Consider the following 24,385-nt stretch of genomic DNA (forward strand, 5'->3'; position numbering starts at 1 on the left):
TCAAGCAAAGTTCAATCCTGTATGCATCGCAGCTAGTTGATGAATTACTCTTATTGCTTATGTGGTTTAGATGTGTTAAATGTAAAATCAGCTGCTACTTCATAACTAATCAAAACATTATTAAATGGTATATATATACATGAAATGATTAAAGAATATAAAAACTATTATACAAAAATTCTACTTGCATGTAACAATAAAAGCGCATTTTAAACTTATTGAATTAGTTATCAAATCTTTGTTTTTGTAATAAATACAACTTGATTGTGCACTAGCATTACATTTTGGAGTGTACGAATCATAAAATATTCTTTGTAAAAATGAACATTTGCAATTTCAAAACAATTCATATGCAGCTTATGTTTACTTAATACTATAAATAACAAGCTTTTTTATGAGCTTATAAAAGCTCTTATAAAAGCTCTTAATAGTAAACTCACAGTTGATTTGCTTTTTGATTGACATTTATTGGATTTTGATTGCTTCTTAATGGAAGAAGCTTCTCTAAAAGGCTCCAGGCATCCCCCGAGCATGCTTGGGGGAAGCTCCGGCACTAGAATAAATATATGTTCCCTTAGGGAATATTTCATGTAAGATTTTTTTAATCAAAGTTAGTACCAATAGAAGCAGAACTCTCATCGGTTTATTTGATTATTTGGTAATATATCTATTTTGAAGCGTTAATTATCAATTTCTGATGATATAACACAATGTTTATATTTTATCAAAAAATTTGATTTGCACCAGGAGAAAAACAAAACTTACCGAAGAAAAGTATGACCAAATAAACCATATATAGTCAGACAATTCTGCGCCTTTAATCAAATGGTTTGTGAAAATGTTTATACATATTAATCTTGTGAGTAATTTAACATGTGATTAAAAAACTTTACCAAGATAAACAACTAGTGTATGTATATTTTTTAAGCCCTATTTATGGGCATTGGTTTTCCCGTTTGAATGGTTTTACAATTGTAATTTTTGGGGACCTTTATAGCTTGCTGTTCGGTGTGAGCCAAGGTTCCGTATTGGAGGCCGTACCATGACCTATAATGGTTTACTTTTATAAGTTTTAACTTGGATGGAGAGTTGTCTCATTGGCACTCATACCACTCTTCCTATATTAGTCTAGTCAAATTAGTGAACAACCTGCAACTAATTGCAACACAAGGTTTTTCTCTGAAAAACAAGTCTATTACTATCTATGAACAACATACTAAAACTATACAAAAATATATTTTGCGGAAAGTGGTTTAATTCACGAAAATATTGTGTAGTAAAAGTAAGGTAATATGAGTTACTTCCCCTTATTTGCCAAAATTGATAAACAATAATTTATCCAAAAAATGTTCTTTATTTTTTGAAACAGTTCAAGTAATATAATACAATGCATAATTATGTCAATTCAAAAGAATAAAATTACAAGTGTATCACTTTCCTGTCTCAATGTTTGTAAAATTAAATAAAGATATAGACCGAGATTGTGTTCTGCTATTTAACAATTCGAAGATCTAATTCTCCACAATAGTGATGGTATGTAACCTATAACCGAAGACTATTTTGAGTTAGATTAACCAACATAGTCACAATCCTTCTAGGTTTTTGAAAGAAATCTACACCTGTGTTAAAGTTAATTTTAGTTGGGGAAGGTGTTTGGCCATTAAAATTTTTTTTTTTTTTGCAAGTCTAATTTTTTGAAATTCAAAGTTTTAATTTATTTTTTTACCACAACTTTTAAATGTTTTAAAAGAGAATATTTTTTTTCATTTTTCTTCTTGAAGAAACATGTTAAGATTTAGAATCAAACAATGTTTTTCAGAAAAAAAAGAATGACGAGTGTTAAATGATATGTATGCTAGAATGAAAATTCCAGGCTCCTGAAGCAAATAATAAACTACTCATGTAATTAGCAACGATCTCAGTACTTAAACACCATATACATAAGGTTTGGCTGTAACACTAAACCCACAAGGGTGCACGTTCCATACCAGGAAAGTCGGCTCCCAAAACATCAATATAACATATAATAATAACACTGAACCCACTTTTCACTGGTTTCTAATCGGATGTTTCTAATCGGATGTGTACATATTTATATTTTAGTCGGTGACAAGAGTATTTATTCATCAACTGAAATTAGCTTTGAACTAGATATTGGAACTCAGTTTCATTTTGTTAATTGGTTTAGTATATACTCTGTGCTGACCTTTTTGAGTTGATCCCTTTCAAAATGATTTTACAATTTGCACTTATGCTGTTTGCTATTTCACAATACAATATTTTTTATTAAATTGTATATATATGATATAATAATTGGTGTGTACAGGTGGCACTCAGCAGCATCCTATAAACAAGAAAATAGTTAGATAAAAAGTTTGATGTAAACAAATTCATACTTACTGCTTACAGTCAAGGCTGCAATAGTAGAACTTTGTCCAGTTCCAAAGGCATTACTTGCGAAACATTGGTAAATGCCCTGGTCAGTACCGTCTGCATTCAATATGGTCAGTCCTGGTACAGATGCAGAAGAACCACTGTACTTGTTTGTATTTGTATTGGAAGTAATGGTGGAAACAAATCCATTGACATTTCGCTGCCAAAATACTTGGTTAACTGCAGAGGATGACGTTACTGAACAAGCCAATGTTACTTGTCCTCCAGCATTTACAGAGTATGATGTCTGTGTAAGGGAGACTGCCGGAACTACAAAAGATAATAAGAGATCAACATTTGGAATAATTATTAGTGTTGTGCATAGTTAAAATTGATGTGGATGTTCAAATAAATTAATTATTGATCTATTTTAAATTTTACAGTTTATAAATGATTCCAATTAATAAGGTATGATTAAAAATTTGAGATTTTTATAAATTTTCAACAGATTTTTTATTTTACTTTATGTACAGTATTGACAAAGAAAAAGTACTCAGTAACTAGAAAATATTTATTCCATTCTTAATACTCTTGATTCATTTTTTTCCCTTTATTTTCAATTTCATGGATTTGGAAAAGATTGAATTTCGTTGATATTGGAAATTATAGTTTTGTCAAAGTTAACATACTAGCCAATATTTGAACTTCGTTGAACGTTAAAACGTGTGTGTTGTTTCAACGAAATCCATGACAATTGGTATCTTTGATTGCCCAATCAAGATTTTCTTACAGTTTTTATCAACTTAAAGTAGATTTTGTATGTCATTAAATGATAATGTCGCCAGCAACGAGCCTTGAGTAACGGTGATGTACATAGTCAGATAATTCACAAATGAAGATAAGAAATTGTGAATGTTACTGGTATTTTGTCGGAGGAATAGTCTTCTACTACAACTGTGTCTGATAACATTAACAATATCAAGTTCGCATTATTCCAACATACAAACACATAAACACATTAAACCTGTAATGTCTTTGGCATTACTCACCTTGAGCATATGATGAATGTAAGAAGATCCCTATTATTAACACCACCAGTGGTAGTCTTACCTTGGGTATAAGCTTGTTGTAAGAAAATCCCTATTAGCACGCCATTGGAAGCCTTACCTTGGGCATATGATTGTTGTAAGAAGATCCCTATTAATACCACCAGTGGAAGTAACATCTTTGTAGTTCAAACCATTTTGTCAGACTATCGAAACTGACAATTTCTTATCGTCTTCATGTGGCAACACGTATATCTAGAAAATAATAATATATTCATACATATTTGGCGGCTTTTTATATCAGGGTTGTATCACACAGCGGTATACTACTGTTGCCTTTAATTATTCACCCCTCAATTTTATTGACTTTGTATTTACAATGTGTCATAGCTTAACTTATTTGTTCAGTGTATGTTCACTTGTGTTAACATGTCTTTTAATAGAGTAAAGTAATTCAATTGATATTTTATAGTGTGTCTTTCAATATTTCGATCTTAAACTATTCAGACCAAGATAAAGGTTTGTATATATTCAAACATTTAAACCCGCTGCATTTGTTTGCACCTGTCATAATTTCAATAACATGAATATCAATAATATGGTATTTTTTTTATAAATTTCTTGTTTACAAAACTTTGGATGTTTCGAAAAACTGAGGAGGTTCTTATCCCAGGCATATATTACCTTAGCCGTATTTGGCACAACGTTTTGGAATTTTGGATTCTCATTGGGATTCAACTTTATACGTGTTTAGCATTATAAATATTTTGATATCAGCGTCGTCTGGCGTACTAAATTATTATCCTGGTACCTTAAATAACTATTAAATCAGGAATTTGATGTTTAGTTGTTGCCGATTGTTGATGTTGTTCATGAATGATCAGTAAAAATTCTTGCACTTTAAAGATGAACATATTAAACTTCAAATTGGCGAAAGACTACCTTATTTCAAACACCAAGGAGCCCTTTTATGATACAAACGTTGCTTTTTTTTAATATAATATGAGTGAACCAAAGTAGTTCTTACATGAAATGCCAATGAATAGATCTATGCTATGCTATGCTGTCAAATGAATTATGTTAAAATCATACTTAATGTTTCATAAATAAATCTATTTCTTTACAACCACAATTACTTTCAGAACCTGTTTTAAATCACCTACTTTAGAAATTTTCATCTACATTCATACATTTATTTTAACTTTTGTCAGTATGCAGCACTGTTTTGGGGCGAAGAGTGAAAGTTGCAATTCTGTAAATATTGACAATGCATTTTATCTTATGAACTCCCTTTACGCCTAAAACTGTACCATTTGTACTAAGAAGTTTTGAAAAAAAAATCATATCGGATCCTATGAGGGAAAGTTCAAATGAACTACAATTTTTTTCCAAAGGTCAAAATATAGGGCTGTGCGGCATATTTTCAACGTGTATATGCCTAGTCTCGATCATCCAGCCGCTTTATTTTTCAAAGTAGAGCGTCTGGATGACAAGTGATATAAAAATGGTAATTTATGACATTCGGAAAAGTATCGGATTTTTTAGCTTGTAATTAACGATAATGTCCAAGACGAATAACCAAGAAGTTGGTTATTGACTTCGGAAGAAATTATATTACGATAATACTATTGAAAAGCCCGAGTGTACCGATTGTTGTTTAAAGCTATTTATATTTTTCTGTGACGACATACAAGTCGTGGAAAACACCAGACAGCATGGCTTCCATCACCGCAAAGGAAAATAACAGCACATCAAACTTTGGTAAGATATAATCATGATATAACAACACAAACTGTTACATAAATTTTAATACAACCTGAAACACCGAGTAGTTATATTCTTTCATGCATGTCCGTGCTACGCAAGCAAGTTAATAATATATATAATAAATGGCAATTTTTGTATTGACTGGGACCACTCGAACAGTCGTGTGTACGCTATAAATACATTTTGTGGTTGATTTGTATTATCTTTAACTTTATAAATACTTTATTGAAAATTGCTATGAAATAAATATGAACTTCATCCAGGATAAGTTTGTTGTATCTGTCTGCATTGTATAATGGAGTTCGCATTTTGATATGTGTAAAAAAAAAATGGGGGGAGGAATGATGCGCAATGTTGTACACCTTTAAAAGAGGGAATGTAATCAAAAACCATTAGCAGAAGAAAACCAAAAAAAGTATATCTAGAAGATGCCAATTTGAACATACACCAAACGGTGTAAATGATTTGTGCTCGATTTTTTTGTAAACAAATGCATTTAGCTTATACAAACATATAAGAAGTGGGACACGTTGTTATAAAAAGTAATTTAAATATACTGTTAGCAAAAAAAGTCTGGACTGGTCAACTGGACAATACTTTTTTTGCACTTTTAAAAGGCATTTTTCCCACACTAAAAAAAAATCATAAAAGAATACATGCAATGTTGTCGGTGAATATATACCAATTGGCTTTCTAAACCTTAAAATAAAACCATGGCATGAGGAAAACACTGAAAATTCGATTTTATGCAAAACAATAGATCCAGCATCAATGAAAGGAGGTCTCAATGAGGCAACAATCGGTGACTGATCCCAGTGATATACATTACCAAAAGTAGACATCAACATAATTAAGAGGACATACTGTTGACTTAAAAAAAAATTGAGAATAAAAGTACCAAAAGGTCAACATTATACAAATAAGAAGATGTGGTATGAATACCAATGAAACAGTTATCCACCCCAAATTCAAACAAAGTGGATGTGAGCACTTATAGGCAACGGTATGGCCTTCAATAATGATAAAAGTTCATGCATGATTTTGATAGAGAATACAAACAGGGAATGTGTCAAAGAGACATCAACCCATCAAAAGAACAGGAAACAACCCAAAGCCACCAATGGGTTGTGTCATCAACACAGCGAGATAATCTTGCATGCCGTAGCGGGATTCAGCTTGCACCAAGACATTTTAAAATTTATATTTATATATGATGTTTTTTTCCCAAACATTTTGTTTTTCATATATGCTATGCTGGTGACCAAAAATTAATATGATTTTAACATTTACTTTCTTTTGTAGACAAACCAATGAAGATTTCTGGACACAGATATTATGTGTAAAATGTGAAGAATTAAAAAAAAAATCTATAATACTTGAATTTTCATTGTATCATAAACAGCTCCAATTTTATAAGAAAAAAAGATTCAAAGATTTGTTTTGAATGACTGAAGCTGCCAGAAATCATTATAATCACAGTATAAACATTATTCTGACAGCAACCATAAAGCGAAAAAAGGGACACAGACATTCATTAAGTAAATGAAACAAAAATCAAGAATCACAATGTTGTAAGATATGTCAGAGAAATTAAACAAATCAAAAATTATATAAGAAATTTAACAGTTTTCACGTTTGAATTGTATCTCATTTACATGTCTGGCCCTTCTTAGTTATTTATATGGTATGGAGTTTTCGGGCGTATGACATTTGCGCCGATTTTGAAAAATTTCATTCTTGCATTTGCGCCGATTTTATTTTTTCATTTGCGCCGATTTTATTTTTTCTCTTAATTGGATTTACAGGTAAGTTACAGGTAAGTTGATACTTTTACATGGGCTGAGCATAGAGTATAAAGACAAATTAAGCAACATTGGTAAATGACTATCCCATTTTTTAGGGTTACCATTCCTTCCCCCAAATAAAATCGATGACTGCTTCACGTTTGTCAATATGTCTGACGCTCCTTCTGATGACAAATGTCTTACATTCTTAGCCTACAGACTAAGTACATATATATGCACAATGTAACGCTATCCACCTAATTTCTGAGCAGCTGCACCCCAACTATGTTTTAATAGATTTTATCAAGAAAATTCAGGCCGTAACGTATGTTAAAATTCGAACTCTATAGAAATGCTCGCATCAGTACGTAAGCCAGACAAAGAAAAGATGGACCTCGTTAGCGACAATTAACGGAATATGTTAGATGTGTTGCCTATACACACTCGACAAGAACAGATTTCTGATTTGAATGTATTCCGTTTTGATGGATTTGAATCCTTCATTTTAGCATTAACAGAGTGCTTTTCTCTTAGGTTTTTACTTCTTGGTTTTAAAGTATGTAAATATATAGCTTTTATATTGAGTGACAGTCAAACACATAAATCGACAATAAACTGACAACGCCATGGCTAAAAATGAAAAGGACAAACAGACAAACAATAGTACACATAGCACAACATAGAAAACTAAAGAATAAACAACTATAACATGACTGGGATAGAGAGTTGTCTCATTGGCACTCATACCGCATCTTCTTATATCTTTTCACCTGTAATTTACCTGTAAAAAAATCGGCGCAAATGAAATAAAAAATCGGCGCAAATGAAAGAAAAAATCGGCGCAAATGAAATGCAGATCGGCGCAAATGCAAAACGCCGGAGTTTTCTTAATATTGAAGGCCCAGCAGTGATTATATTTGCGAACATCCATGTCATTTGAACTTTGCAAGGTTGTTGCCTAATCAGCAATCATACCAATCTACTTATTTTATATAAAGGTTCACATGTACAGGAGAATTTTTGTGAAGCTGCCCTTTAATACATGATGGATATTGGAATCAAATTCTTATTACGTGTGAACTCAGCATAATAGTTTGTAGTAGGCCAGGAGAATACACTTTTCAGTAAATTTTTTTTACAAGTTATGCAGTATGGGACAAATCCCATTCCATCTTTTCCATGTGATTGATTCAAACATGTATTCAAAGAGTATTAAATTGGGTTTCATGAATGACTGGTTACCTTATGTATTTCTTCATGGACACGGAGACTGACAAAGTGGTATTGTGTGAAGATTGGTCCCTAAATGTTTTCTTCCCAAAAGGATTAGGCGATATAGATTATCGTGAAACATTCAGACTATTCTGTCGTTTGCAATTTTAAGATCAGTTAATTTTGTAAATAAAAAGTTGGCTCATTGTATGATCTCACTGATCTGCCAGTAATAAGTTATGGAGGATTTTCTACATTGAAATCTTAGTATTTGTATGAGTTGTCAGTTTCCTTTCCATAAACGTAACTTGATGTGTGCTTTTCGAGTTAGGTAAGTGCGTCAGATATCTGAAAGATTATATAAAAAGGAAAGCATAAATTATAACAAGGATTTACAGATTTAAGAATAACGAGACAAAAATAAGAAAAAAGGGGGAAAATAAAGAATACAGACTAATGTGGATACAATATAGATCAATATACCGACTGTTGGTTGCGAACATCCATGTCATTTGAACTTTGCAAGGTTGTTGCCTAATCAGCAATCATACCAATCTACTTATTTTATATAAAGGTTCACATGTACAGGAGAATTTTTGTGAAGCTGCCCTTTAATACATGATGGATATTGGAATCAAATTCTTATTACGTGTGAACTCAGCATAATAGTTTGTAGTAGGCCAGGAGAATACACTTTTCAGTAATTTTTTTTTACAAGTTATGCAGTATGGGACAAATCCCATTCCATCTTTTCCATGTGATTGATTCAAACATGTATTCAAAGAGTATTAAATTGGGTTTCATGAATGACTGGTTACCTTATGTATTTCTTCATGGACACGGAGACTGACAAAGTGGTATTGTGTGAAGATTGGTCCCTAAATGTTTTCTTCCCAAAAGGATTAGGCGATATAGATTATCGTGAAACATTCAGACTATTCTGTCGTTTGCAATTTTAAGATCAGTTAATTTTGTAAATAAAAAGTTGGCTCATTGTATGATCTCACTGATCTGCCAGTAATAAGTTATGGAGGATTTTCTACATTGAAATCTTAGTATTTGTATGAGTTGTCAGTTTCCTTTCCATAAACGTAACTTGATGTGTGCTTTTCGAGTTAGGTAAGTGCGTCAGATATCTGAAAGATTATATAAAAAGGAAAGCATAAATTATAACAAGGATTTACAGATTTAAGAATAACGAGACAAAAATAAGAAAAAAGGGGGAAAATAAAGAATACAGACTAATGTGGATACAATATAGATCAATATACCGACTGTTGGTTGCTTATAACGTCAAGTTGAAAATATTTCATAAAATAGAGAATGTATGCTATAATACAAAAGTATAGAAAAATGACATTTTATCGAGCATTTTATAGTATGAAGATAAAAGAGAATATTAAACGTGGTGTGTTATAATTTACAAAAAGATTGACTTTGGGTTGCTTGGTGATCGTCTTGTGGTAAATATTGGTATTAAATGTTCAGGACTGAAAAAATGACAATAAATATAAAGATGAGGTCCTAGATTATAGGCCGTTCGAGATACATGTTGGAGGAACTATAACTCACCCAAAAATTAGGGTATATTGTATGGCTTTATGTATAACGGACCCGCCTGGGCTCTCTTAGCGCATAGCGGAGCGTGATACCCCCTATACATAAACAGTGGCTGATCCAGACCTTGTTATAATGAGGGCACTCTACAGTCATGCTACATTGTTTCTTTATATAATCAACCAAATTTTTCCCTCAAAAAAAAATTCTGTCTTAATTTTCAAATAATTTTTTTACATGTGTCACAAAATTCAGGAAAAAAAATGACCACCGCTATTAATTACAGTTTTCGATCGTTCTTTTAATTTGCCCATCTGCAAGTTGGGCAAAATAGGGTCAACTACAAAATGTCAGTTTTAATAATTACATAACTTTTATACATGTAACGTTACACTGTTTACTGTTTGTATTAATTGTTTTTAAATAGAATGGGGATACCGGAAGTGCTATTTATAGATATGTTCTTTATTTAATTATTTGTTACGCCCCCTATAAATATCTGACCAGTCCGGTTAATCACCCCAGACGCTATATTTAAATATGCGTCTGGGTCATCGAGACTAGTATATGCCCCGCACTTTTGAGAGTTTTAATTAACACTAAATTCTTCTTTACCCCTTCCTCTGTAGGGTTAACACATATATCAATATAAACAATATACACACTGGTAACATTCCCAATTTATGTATCTATGAGATGCAATAAAGAGATCATAACTGGGACCCAGTAAGTAAACAAAATTGATCATATATAAATATTCTACATCTCCCAAAAAAGACGTAGTTTGTGAAACAGCTGTATTTACAAAGCGTAACCTTAGGGAGACAGTGTGAAAGACAAAAAGATAGTGAGAAAGGAAATGGCGGGCTATTGTTTGAAAGTACAAATTTAGATTTGTTTTGAAATTTCTATTGACAATTTAAAGAATATTGATTAACGGTAACACACTTTGTCACAAAGCATTACGCGTTTCACAAATATTACCAAAAAAAACCACAATTATACACCCAGAATATATATTTCGTATTGGGTTTAACCACAATGATTTTCTATCGTGGTAGACCTCGTTCTAAAAAATACAGTATTTTTTTTAAACTTATAGCTTGATTATTTGAACAATCCTTGCACGTTGTGATATTAGTTTCAGAATGTTCAATAGTCCTTGTACGAAAATTCATCGGGTCAATAAAATTCATGTCGGGTGAGGCGATATGAATTTTATTGACCCGATAAATTCCGTATTTGGACAATCGAACACTGTGTAACGAATTTATCCTGATTTTGTTTTATTACACATTAAATAATATATCCAAACTTCAATATTAGAAAATTTCAACCAAATATAAATAAAATTTTAATATAAAACTGTGAAAAATTCAAAATATACTCAAATTCCTTATTATGGAAGGGTTAAGTGCATGCTCGCACACATGGTTAACCCTGCACATTATGAATATGATTATCACAAGTAAGTGGCCCTTGAGAACATGGTGGTTGTTGTTTGTTGTCTGTCATATTTATTTTTCCATTCATTGTCTTAACAGTTTTATATTTTAACGATGAGATATTTCAGTTGTTAACATCCACATCCTCATCATTGTTATCTCTTGTGGACATTTTTGTCATTGCCAATCATACAATATCTTATGTTTTTAGAATGGGGAGGTTTTACAATAAATCATGTTTTCAAAAATAGTTATAAAAGATCACTGATAAAGTTTAGTTTTGTTCAAATGATAGTAATATAGTATAATTGTGAATAAGGAGAGATTTGAGGTTTTTAAAGTCAATTAGAAAGCAACCTTAAACAACTAACAAAAATTTCGGATTAGACAGGACTATCATTGGCGATAAGTCGCCCACATTTTTACAGTTCTTATGCTAAAGCTGATTTCCTTTTATTAAATTAATTCAATGAGATATCTTAGAGAAGGATCTTGGTAATGCTTTTTTTTATGTACATATATATCTTTGACCATGATTTTATATTTCATACAGCAGACAACCCATGTTAGTTCTTTGTCATTATCCTTTGATTAATGTTTCAGACCACTACATACAGATTTACAGGGTACACACAAAAGGCGCTGCAGGGGCGGATTCAGCCATTTAAAAAAAAGGGGGTTTCCAACCCAGGCCAAAAAGGGGGAGGGGGATTCCAACTATATGTCCCCATTTAAATGCATTGATCAGCCAAAAAAAGGGGGGTCCAACCCAGGAACCCCCCTGCATCCGCCATGCCCTGTTACCATTAACACTCCAGGAAGTGATCCCATTAATTCATTCAACAGTCGGCTTACCTCATTTTCAACATATAAAATTTTGTAACTTTGGTACAATTGCTATTTAACTTTAAGCTTATTGAGAGGTAAAATTATAATCATATTGACAAAGCTTCTCTTGAAATTGCCTTAAACAATTTCTCCATTGCATGCTAATTCAGTGAACTAGTGTATGTTCCAAAAAATTAAAAAGCTTACATATCTGAAATTAAACCTGGATATTGACTGAGAGCTTGTTTAGTAAAATTGGTCTGTGTTTAACTGTGACTTTATGCAATTCAAATGTTGAAAAAGTAGCTGATGGAAAAAATACACAAAAAAGGACTACAATCAATGACGATGTAATGGCACTAGAAAAATAACTCTTCCAGCAATTAACATGACAAATCAAAGACAGTAACCAAACTGATCGACAGTTATTTTTTAACACAATCTAATTTTTGGTTTAGTATAGCTACATATTTAATTACTATAAATACATAGCAGTTACGTAAGATAACAATTTCAAACTTCCACGAAATGCACTTCTTTAAAACTGAGTTTTACTGCATGTTTATTTATTGTTCATTGTCTAGAGAAACTATGGGAGGGTAGAGTTCTCAAACAACATGTTTTTCTCCAAGCCATATTAGTACACTTATCCCAAGTCAGGAACCCCTAGCCTTAGTTTGTCTTGCTTTATGGTTTTTGTTGTTGATAATTTTGGTTCATGTGTATGTATTGGAGTTTCAAGACTGGTTTCCATTTCGCTGAACTAATGTACACAATAATTAAAGGGTTCAGTTGAAGCCCACCTTCGTGTGCCAAATTTACTTGCAATGTTGAAGACCGATAACAGGGACACATTTCCTGTTTCTATTCTCAACTTTACGTTTTTAAAAATCAAGCTGGAAGTAACCAAGATTTTAAAATTTTCATTTGTTATGCCCCTCACTTAGGGGTACTATGTCTTTCAGTCTGAGCGTCAATTCATTCATTCATATATCTGCCCTGCTCAAGTTCTATTAAAGTTTTTGGTCAAGGTAGTTTTTGAAGAAGTTGAAGTCTAATCAACTTGAAACTTAGTGCACATACTCCCTGTGATATGAACCTTCTAATTTTGCCAAATTACAGTTTTGACCCCAATTTCACGGTCCACTGGACATAGAAAATGATAGTGCGGTGGGGCATCAATGTACTATAATGGACTCATTCTTATTTTGTGATTAGTTTGTAAAACAAAATATTTCACACAACAATTTGGTAATTATTGATATTGATAACAAGAGGAATACATATGCATATAATCATAAGATAATAAAGTCTGTTTATAAAGATCCTATGTTAAAAGTTTTGACCATGAATAACCATGAATAACCGAGCTTTTTATTTCCATTTTTTTAAATTTTTATGTACACATCATATTTTACACAAGAATTACATTTTTTTTAATACTTATTTCTATAGGACTTCTTAAGATAAACATCAGAAAGGATTTACTATTTATATCCCAATTCGAAAGTTTTAACCACCAATAACCAAGATTTTTTTTCAATTCCAGTTATTGGGTTTTCTGTCTCAAAACATATATTCAACTGAATTACCCAAATATTAATACTGATAACTAAAAATAAACATAAAATAGTATGTTCTTTTTTCTATATAGATCAATTTCAAAAATATTAACCATAAACAACGGATATTTCTGCGTTTCCAGTTTTCGACGTTTTTTCACTAAAAATCACTCATTTTACCTCAAAATGACTTCAATATGATTAATAATAGCTAATGGACAACTTTATAGTCTATAAAGATAAGATTTCCTGTCTTCCACAAGCTTAAGGACTAAATAAACAACAATGAATAATAATTTTTCTTCTTTTCCAGTTTTCAGCATTTTTTCTCTAAAAACCACATATTTCACCCAAAAAAAAACTTTTCCGCAAATCATATCAATGTATAGTTTTAGTATGTTGTTAGTACAAGTCTATATTACAATTTTCACTAAAAAAAAGCTTGTGTTGCAATTAGTTGGAGGTTGAGTGATTTTAGAGCTAGATTGACTAGGCTATATTGATCAAATCAGGTTTTATTGTGACATTTTAGTAGAAAACAAGTCAACGCATCGATAATCGATACTAATCGATAAAAATATAATTTAAAGCATAGAATATTTTCTGTTTTATTTAGAATTTATCATACTGGCTTCATTTTTCCGTTCTGAAAATCATAACACATTATTTTTCGTTGTTTTCTATAACGAACACCGACATTAATAACGTTAGTAGTTTGTTGTTTAATGATATAATCAAGATTGTTACCTAAATGAATGCCGTTCATATGTTATAGATTAGGAGGCACCTTTAAGTTTGCTTTGTACATTAAATATATCAAAAAGTGATTATATGCAAAGAATAAGAAAAAAAAGTACTTGTAGAATGCAGTAATAATAACTAACGAATTTACAAACTTTTTAGAACTTATGTCCAAATTGGCCATCATCATCATAATACAAAGATCAACCTTAATGTAACAAAATCATAAACAGATACTGTACTTCTTACATGTATCAAACTGATAAAAAATACTACCGAGAGGAAAGGCCCATGCTTTGTATTGCACTATCGGGATAAAAATAACGAGTAATATGTTTTTTCACAATAAAAAAAAAATGGTGTGGACTTTAACGGTGCTTTTTTGTGGAGTTTAGCGGAACTTGCTATTGTGGGCTTAAAGGCGTTTTCTTGTGGAGTTTAGCGGAGGTCATTTTGTGCACTTTAGAGGAAAGTTTGTGGACTTTAGCGGCGTTGTTGACTTTTAGTGGAAATTTGTTGTGGACTTTTAGAGGAATTATGGACTTCAACGGTGCCACATACCATCAAAATTATAGGTACTTAGAAAAACTCGAAATTTTCTAAGTATCTATAAATTTTAATGTCGAAATTTCGAGTTCAAGTAAAAAAAGTCAAAATTTTGTGTTAAACAAAAATCGATATTTCGTGTTTCGAGTTTAAAGAAGACTTTTAAAAGATGACATTTTAAGAATTCTTTTTCTTGTATTACAAGGTGTAAGGCAGGGAGGAGTATTGTCTGGGTTATTATATTTAATATTTATAAACGAAATGTTGGTTGAACTTGAAAATGTAACCAGAAAACAAGTGTATATCATATAGCCAGTTGCTCTCCTGCTCTCGCTGACGACATTTCGTGTATTGGCACAACCTCGGCAGGTTTACAGCGAATGTTAGACACGTGTACTAACTATGCTAATAGATGGCGATTTTGCTTCAATGCGAAGAAATCTTGTGTAATGCAATTCTCCCTAAATCCACGAGAAGTTCGGTTACAACACGATTTGCATAGTGTTCTCCCGTTAGCAGAGGATTATACTCACTTGGGTATTGAACTAAGCTATAATTTAGATCGGCAGAAAGGACCTCTAACGCATGTAGAAGAGGCAAAAACTCATTTTTCGCTCTTAACGGTGTAAGTCTCAAGTCAGCAAATCCATGCGTTCTACTTAAACTGTACGAATCTATTGTGTTACCTACTGTACTGTATGGTTGTGAAATGTGGACTAATTTAAAGTCAAACGATATAGCACCGTTGAATTGTTTTCAGCACTTTATAGTCAAGCGTATTTTAGACTTCCAATAGGTCGTATATGTGCCAAGTATACTTGGATTGCATCCCATTACTTCAACTATAGAGATAAAGAAGTTATATTTCTTACAAAAAACTTTGTAGCCTTGATGGTAAATTCCTAACGAAAAAACTATTTCTTGTGCGCCTGTACTCTTATTTTATTGACACCGAACGTAAATATTATGAGTTCATTCAAGAAATTATGGATATCTTATATAAATATTATCTTCATAATATGTGGTTATCTTTATGCGAGATGGAGTTTTCCCTACAAAACAATCTTGGAAAATTATGGTAAATATTACGGTAGACAAAGTACAAACTGATGAATGGACTCTTCGAATACAGAGTGACAATTACTTTTCTCATTCACCTCTCGGTCAAAGTCCCTGATTTCTGGAAATGCGCTAGATCATCAAGAGAAATCATAAACGCATACTTCATAACAAAATTACTAATTGACATCCCTAACAACACGGGAAGCACTTGCGAGCTATGCGACAGACCATTTCTAGATGTGTACGTACATGCGTGTTGTAGTTGTTGTAGTACTCAATCAATCAGAGATGCATGGTGGGATTTCATTATTGAAAGGTTTCCACTGCAATTATTTGTCGAACTGTATTCATATGATGATTTTGGGCAAGCACAGAACAACAGCAAATATCGACACTGACAGTTTTCTTAGTTTGTGCCACGTACACGTTGCACTCTGTGTTGCTGAGTATAGCAGAGTAACGAGAAGGATGATACAGTAGCGTGCTAAGTATATGAACTGTCGTTAGTGAGAGCAATTGTCTTAAAATGGTATTTTGGTAATTTGCTTTAGTTATGGTAAATAGTGTAATATTGTAATATTGTATTGTGTTGCCTGTTATGTAAACTTTTGTAATTTAATTTGTTAACATATATGTTGTTCATTGAATCTCTTGATGGAGGAAATAAAGAAATGAATGAATGAATGATTTAAAAATACTTACATAATACCAAACTGATAAAAAGCATTTCCATCTGCAAGAAAATATATATCCCTTTTAGTGAGGGTAATCATTATAGATAAATGGTTTAATTAGAGCCAAAAATTTATTCTTAATCCTTTTGACATTCATAAACCTGAATAACATGAATAAGGACTATATAAAAAAAGCACCGCCTTTATGTATTAGAATAGTTTTAAATAAAATACAACGACTATCATGGAAAACAATATTCAAAGTATATAGTCACGAATAAAACGCAGAATACCTATACGTGAATCATCTATAGATCAGTCCTTGCCTGGTACTTGTGAGAAATGTTTTCCTTAATTTGACTTAGAGATAATAAAGTACATCTTGTTAACTTGTATATGGGGGACAATTGGTTATATAGTACAGCATTAACAAAAATATTATGAAGTTTATTTGTTCAAATTGATTTCATCAATATTAAGTTTACCTTTTTTTATAAAAAGTATCAATATTAAGTTTACATTTTTTTTATAAAAAGTATCAATATTAAGTTTACATTTTTTTATAAAAAGTATCAATATTAAGTTTACATTTTTCTTCTTTTTTTTTTAAATAACGGATTTTTTATTTTTTATTTTAGGTATAGAATAGAATAGAATATCTTTATTTCCATAAGAGGTACCCTCAAGGGGCATAGTTCATATACATTCATGACATTATATAGTTACAAACGTATAAATCCGCGCAAATGTAGTTACTTTTCAACAGGTAAATTTCGCGCAAACGTAATGCGTTTTGTCGTGCAAACGTGGATTTTGTTCGCGCAAATGTAGGACCAATCCGCGCAAACGTAACGCGCCGATCTTTTCTATTAAGCATACGCAATTTATTAATTCTTGTAGTACTAGTCGGATCAAAGACCAGAATATCTAGCGACCATTTTTATGAAATAAACAATTTAAAAATGTGTGTATGGTCTCTCTGTTATATTTGTGGATGGACGAAAAGACGAACGAAAGGACGCTCAAGGATGTGAATATAAAACGAGCCCGTTACCTTCTTTCCAAAAAAAAAAATGATTTCTTTTTCACAGCCGTTATGTTTATAAGTTTTAATTGAAAAGTCCTTTGTAATGATCAATGCCATAATACATGTTTCTGGTTGTAAACCATCCTTCATTTCGTTATAAACAAATACTTCAATATTTGTTCCCATCGAAACAATATAACAGAAATATTCTTCCACTGGCCACTAATTTTATAGTGGAAATTCTCTTTCATGGCATGAGTTTTCGCAAAAATTGGCATCGAAAACAAAGGTGAACGGATTAATCCGGCGCCAGCAAGGGCTATAATGTCTGCGCTAAAATGTCCCCTTGTAGATTTAACATTATCCCATCAATAGAACTTTTTTTACAGTGAAACATGATACACGGATATTCATCCATCTTTCCATGAAGCTTCAAATAGAGGAGATACAATCAATAAAAGAAAAGGTAGACGCTCTTAATTTCATTGACATGTCCCCCGGAAAAAATATTTACAATAACCTTGACAAGTAGCCTTGTGAACATAATGTTTGAGAACAAACGGAGCATAGCTAAGTTCATAGATTGATTATTTGTTATTTTATTAAAGTCCATGCAGTGGCAAATAGTTTATGAATTTTCAGGACGAACACAAATTACAGGTATGACAAAAAATAGAGATCGACTATAAAGGGAGGAAAGTTTGGAGTCTTGAAACTGATGATTAGAAAGAGAAAGAAATTTTACCTTACATTTAATGGGCGCAGGACATTTTAGCGAAAAAAAATAAACTACTAGGGGACATTTGAGCGCCAACATTAGAAACCATTTAAGCGCCGGATTAATTCGCTCACCTGTATTTTCGATAGCCCATTTTAGCGAAAATTTACCTGGTTGAATATATTTTCATCATGGAAATACAAGTTGTTGAAACGAACAAAGGAAAAACATTATTTTGTATATTTTCATCATTAATGCTTTTTATTATCATTCTGAGTCGTCATAGGATTTTAATACTTCTATAGTAAACTTTCCAAAAGTTACTTGTATTTTACATGTAACTATTATCCTTTCATTCAAAATTAATCGTCAAAGATTTATATCCGTCTTTATGATAAAAGATTGTGTAACAAAGAATATAGATAAATTGACACTAAGTGGTTAACTGGCCACCCGCTGATTGATACTTCGACACAAATCCTAAAAGTGGACTTTGAATAAACCATTTTTGGTTCATAATAACAAGACTTGAGCACTTCCAATGAAAAGATAAACAGAAAGGAATGATATAATAAAAAGTTGGTTGGTGATAAAGAAGCATTATTTGTGGAACTGCAGATTTTTGTGCGACAACATATATTTATATATATGCGGGAGTGAATGGAACGGACGAACACGCCTTTTTTTACTTTTCTTTCCTTTTCCTTTCTTTTCCTTTTCTAGTCGTTTTTAATTATTTACAGTGTATGTAAAGTGCGGATCCTAAAATATCATTTTCACTGTATATGCCATAAATTTCTGATGTAGAATTATAAATAAACAGACGATTTATTTTTTATTTTTGAAGAAAATGAAGAAAATGAGTTAAAATGTTTATGTTAAGAAATAAATAATATATAAGACAATGTATGTCATCGGGGTTTTATCGCGCCTAACGCCATCCAGCTGTGAAATATATACCGAAATAGGAGAATATTTAGGTTATTTCATGAACAGATCGTGCAGGTGATAAAATACTAGCAGGTAAGATATTGTTGTAGAAAAATATTCATTTCAACAAAATTATTAAAGTTGTATAACGTAGAATAGGTTTTGTCATTCAGTTTCTTCATATTGAACTTAATTCCACTATGATGCTTTCTTTATGCGAGTCAGGTTAACTGTCGAATAATGATACTATACTTTCATTTTCACTGTAGAGCGATTCATTAGTATTTGTATATGCGGTGCATTTTCACTATCTGATTTTATTTTTTTTAACTATTGAAGCCTTAATTTAGCCGAATTGCTCAAACAATTCAGATAAAGTAAGAGAAAATTAACCAAATCCTTCGGACAAGAGTTTTTTTCCGGATAATGACTAATAGTTGATATTGTGTGAAAATACATTGTATGTCAATGTTTAACCTCAGAGCAATTAATATGCATGCAAGTGGTCGGGGGGAAAGTACTATCGAAGTTTCACAGATATTTGGTGTGTGACAAGGTTATGACTAAAACCAACTTCTCTTGATATTCTGCTTTCCTTGGGCGAATCATCAGTGATGTTATGAGACTTGCACCAGAAGGCAAAATTGGTGCGTCTTTAAATTAGATTAATTGATTGATTGTTGGTTGCTTAACGTCCAGTGGCAAATATTTCATGCATCTTCAGGACTAGAACAAGTTAACAATAAAAACAATAGGTAGGTTTTGTCATTATAGAGATCATTCGGGATGATGGTCGGGTAAATTTAGACTGCCACTGGAAAATGATGGTATATTGGATTTGGACAGAATTTGCCATTGCAACAGGCCACCAACGGACCCCTCAATAGTTGTTGCAAGGGTTTTTAACGTGCAAAGAACGTGGCACTCCCTTTACATGAGGCATCGGATCTAACGTCCCCATTCTGACTGGACGTCACTGCGAACTTGATACATCCCGCACTTCGTTTTACTGCCGGTCGGGAGAAGACCAAGTGACCATATTTCGTTTCCCCAGTCACCCTTGGGGAACTTTAAATTAGAAACAACAGAATCCATATATGTGATCAAACTGATCGACATGCATCTTCACAACCTGACATTTTTATACGATCTCGCGCTCAGCTTCTTCCTTGTAGTTTGGATATGAAAACAGGGTTTTTGTGTAAAAGAAAAACCTTTAAAAAAAACCCAGAAAACTACACAAAACTGAGTCCTCTAAACGTGTTGACAGTCTTTTAAGTTGTGCTTATTAATGTGAGTAATCATTTATCCATGCATAACCAAGTACTTATTGAAGACAACACCTGTGCAATTAAGTAAAACAGTTACTGAAAAATTAGAATTTGAACTTGCTGTCAGTTCATTAATAACGATTGTTAGTGATGTTAGTTTGTTCTTCCATAAGAAAAAGCCTTTCTCATGTAGCACGACCCAATACATATACCGATCACTTTGACCAAGATTGATTCTGATGTTTACCAAACTGCCAAACTCGAGAACTAACTAGGTATTGTGATACCTTACAATTCAGACACAGTGGGGCCAAGGGATATGAAATATAGAGTTTAGCTCTGAACTCAATATAGGGGATGCCATATCTGCTGCAGGAAAACCAGTCTATGTTAAGACTTTCAGAATTACACCAAGGTGTGTCTGAAAATATCAAGGATGCATTAAAAGAAGAACAACTACTTCACCCTGCCACCAGTGCTCTTATGAGTTATGTCCTCGTTTTGGTATTTCTATGAAAATGATGCCCACATAGTTTCTTAATAGATATAGGAAGATGTGGTATGAGTGCCAATGATACAACACACCATCCAAGTCACAATTTATAAAAGTAAACCATTATAGGTCACATTCCGGTTTTCAACACGGAGCCTATGCTCAAAAGTTCATTTGTTAGTTAATTGATGAAAAATAACACAAAGGTGCTTCTGAACCGTATATTGTCCCTAAAGATAACAAAAATTCGTAAATGTATGGCTATTACAAAATCAATCGTTTTTGTAGCAACATTCGCCCAATTACATTTGGGATTGGCAGTGCAGATATATCATGCATATGCATGATATGGGAATATGGGTCACGAACATTGATCGAAACTGTGTACTCACATTGCTTTTGTGTCTCCTATGCAAAGGTAAGACTATATCTGAAGAGTTTGACAGAATCATGACGGTATTTACGCTCCAGATAGCATTTGTACTCAAAAACTGTGTTTGCTTTGAACAAACTCTGTCCTACGCCGAATTTGGTCTTATTAAAAAGGGAAGTGTCTTGTAATGCGTATACGCGTACTGAATCCGCATATGATGACTAAGAGATTGATTCATGTCCCTTTTTAATGAATACTTGAGCTATTGTATGTCGCTTTTAAAAGTTATATAAGGATCATGACTGATTTTGAATTACAACATTAGAAAATTGGCATTGCATTGTATATTTTTTCATCCTTCCCTTAAAAAATTAATGTGTTAACTTCTTTTACCAGAATTATCCCACTAAAAAAATGTTCATGCACCAAACTGACTTTGGTTTACGCTCATTTTTTTTTATTAAACCTCGCATTCGCCTCGGGTGACTATAGTTTATTTTGTTTTATAACTGCTCTGTTTAGACTTTGCAAATACACAATATGTATTTATCTATAACTAGATACTAATTTTTACAAAATACACAACCTTAAAGATGCAAAATTAAAAACACTGTTTCAGCGCTTGAATTTTGTTTTTTTCAAAGATAGAAAAAATATTGAAATAATTTGTTAAACTGGTGTTTTATAGTTTAGAAAATAATTCGGTAATATACTATAGTGAAACACTATATACAATATGAAAGTTTATGGATGTGAAAAGAACAAGGCCACTTCTTCTTTTGCTATGTCTTAAAAGGAAAAAAATCAGAAGGTTCCAAATCAACGCCATTTTGTAATGGCAGCTCTTCATATAAGTAGTCAAATTTGTCGTTTTAACATCGTTTATAGCATATGCTTATGATCGAATTGTTTTTGTAGCATTCTATTGAATAGATATCAGAATATTTCTTTTGTCCTTGTGGTTGAAATATTGATATTTTTAGGTCTGACCTTTGACCTCAATTTCACAAAACGTTGTGACCACTCTGGATTTTTAAGACCCAACTTTTCTTATTGTACACGTGTTCCTCTTTCCATCGATATATAATTTAGGTGTGTGTTCTTCCGGACCATTAAAGTTTTAAAAAATGACCTCTGGTTGCAGTACTAACAGTACTAATAGATGTATATAGTTCTATGGGGAAAGTTTCTTCAAATAATATAAATATGTGCCCTTTTGTACTAAGAAGTGTTTTTTTTCTTTCAAAAATATATTTGTTTATCACTTGAAATGTACCCCTCATAAAAGGCATTACATTGAGGGGTGAGGAGTTGTTCCCAACCTGTTGAATCACACTTTTAAACAGGTTTTCATGACGTTTTATTCTTTAGAAACATCTTCCTTTCTCTCTTAACTTTTAAGAATATTTTGTGTACTTTGAATGAGTAACATATCCTTGTATAAGTCAACACATACTTTTCATCAATTATTATATTTAAACGGTTCACGATAATTCGTACATTTATATATTTAGTCGTTAACAACGTAAAGCTAGCAATGTGAATAGAAAGTTTCTATATATTTAGATATTCTTAAAGCGTATAGTCCACTTACCAATTATATTGGAACTGAATAAATTCCTGCATCGATTGTCCCACACTTAATTTACATGGGGACCCATGTGTAACAATAATACATTTCCTAATTTTCAGAGCATGAAATTGTCATAACCAACGATGTGTGTCAATTAGATTTAGGATATAAAACCCCTGAGGTAAAGTACGATGTTTTGTTTGTAAAGATTTTTTTTAACGGGACTGGCCGTTTGATTTTACCCCAGGCATTGTTCTTTTCATTAAAATAATTCAATTATGGCTCCTGTCTTTTAATGTTCATCATGTAACGATAAGATAAATTATAGTGACGTCGCGTTTGTAAAACATAGAACAGATTCTGAAGCTCACAAGACAATGAATTACAGTTCAGGTTTATGATCTCTTGGTCCGTGTAACACTTATCAATTCAAAGTTTTAAAAAGTTTTGAAATTTTAGATTTTTGGAATTTTGATCAAAGTTTTAAAATATCAAAATTTCAAATTGTGTTAAAGTTTTGAAATTTTGAAATTTTAACCAAATTATTAAAATATCAAAATTCTAAATATCGTTTATAAATTTGATAGTTTAGAAATTTGAACAAACTTTTAAAATACTAAACCTAACGCGCGATTATTTCACTTTTTGAAAGTTTGATTTTTTAAATGTTTGCTTAAAATATCAAAATAGAAAAGGGGCAATAAGAGGGATACCTGAAAAAGCGAAACGAAATAAAAAGCGGAACGAAACGAAACAATATGAATTAAAAACATACTGATACTTAAAAGTTTATGTATGAAATAAAACGGACAGTTGAAAGCGGTGCAAAATTGGATGACAAAATTAATATTTCTTAAAAGAAGATAATTCATTTAAAAAACCAGACGTACGGCTCTGATATTGACCATTTTACCTGCTGGTTTTTCTAGTACCCATATTTTAGGAGAAACAGGAGTAACAGTCAAAACTGAACAACTCGCAGTAGGTCAAATAGTATGGTTATGTTGAGCATGTATATGTCGTGTACAAGTTGCGATTTTGTACAGGTTATAACATGTACAAAAATATTGTACATGTTATAACTTGTATGATGCAAAAATACAAGTTCTAACATGTACAAAAGTACCTCATACATGTTATAACCTGTACAAATTATTGCTTAAAAATGGTTTTAACTTGTACAAAATTTAAAATAAATCTTGAAGAAGTAAAATATACATTTAAATTCACCAATGCAGAAAGAACAACAATAAATAGGTCAGAACGTGTCTTTTTCTGTAAAGGACAATGATCACAAAGTTTCAGAAATATATGTTTCATGAATAATGTTGTCAAAATGTGTTTTCATGTAAATGTATGTCTTATGCAGTCCATCATGGTTTAAAATAAGTGTGAAACTATTT

At 31.9% G+C, this 24,385-nt stretch overlaps 1 protein-coding gene across 2 annotated transcripts in view; it reads right to left on the reverse strand.

Annotated features, from left to right (window-relative positions):
* The window catches only part of LOC134718722 (adhesion G protein-coupled receptor B1-like), a 65,234-nt gene extending 42,069 nt beyond the window's left edge, over positions 1–23,165 (reverse strand). The window contains exons 1-4 of one of the 2 annotated variants that reach the window (XM_063581407.1): positions 23,004–23,165; positions 16,626–16,656; positions 3,541–3,674; positions 2,401–2,703 (exon numbers count right to left, since the gene is read on the reverse strand). In XM_063581407.1, coding sequence (XP_063437477.1) covers positions 2,401–2,703; positions 3,541–3,598 — 361 coding nt within the window. In that variant the 5' untranslated portion in view covers positions 3,599–3,674; positions 16,626–16,656; positions 23,004–23,165. The remainder of the gene's footprint in view (positions 1–2,400; positions 2,704–3,540; positions 3,675–16,625; positions 16,657–23,003) is intronic. The other variant, XM_063581409.1, reaches the window with a different exon arrangement.
* Between the last annotated feature and the right edge of the window lie 1,220 nt (positions 23,166–24,385).

This window comes from Mytilus trossulus, chromosome 5 (assembly GCF_036588685.1).
Source record: "Mytilus trossulus isolate FHL-02 chromosome 5, PNRI_Mtr1.1.1.hap1, whole genome shotgun sequence".
Classification (NCBI taxonomy): Eukaryota; Metazoa; Mollusca; class Bivalvia; order Mytilida; family Mytilidae; genus Mytilus; species Mytilus trossulus.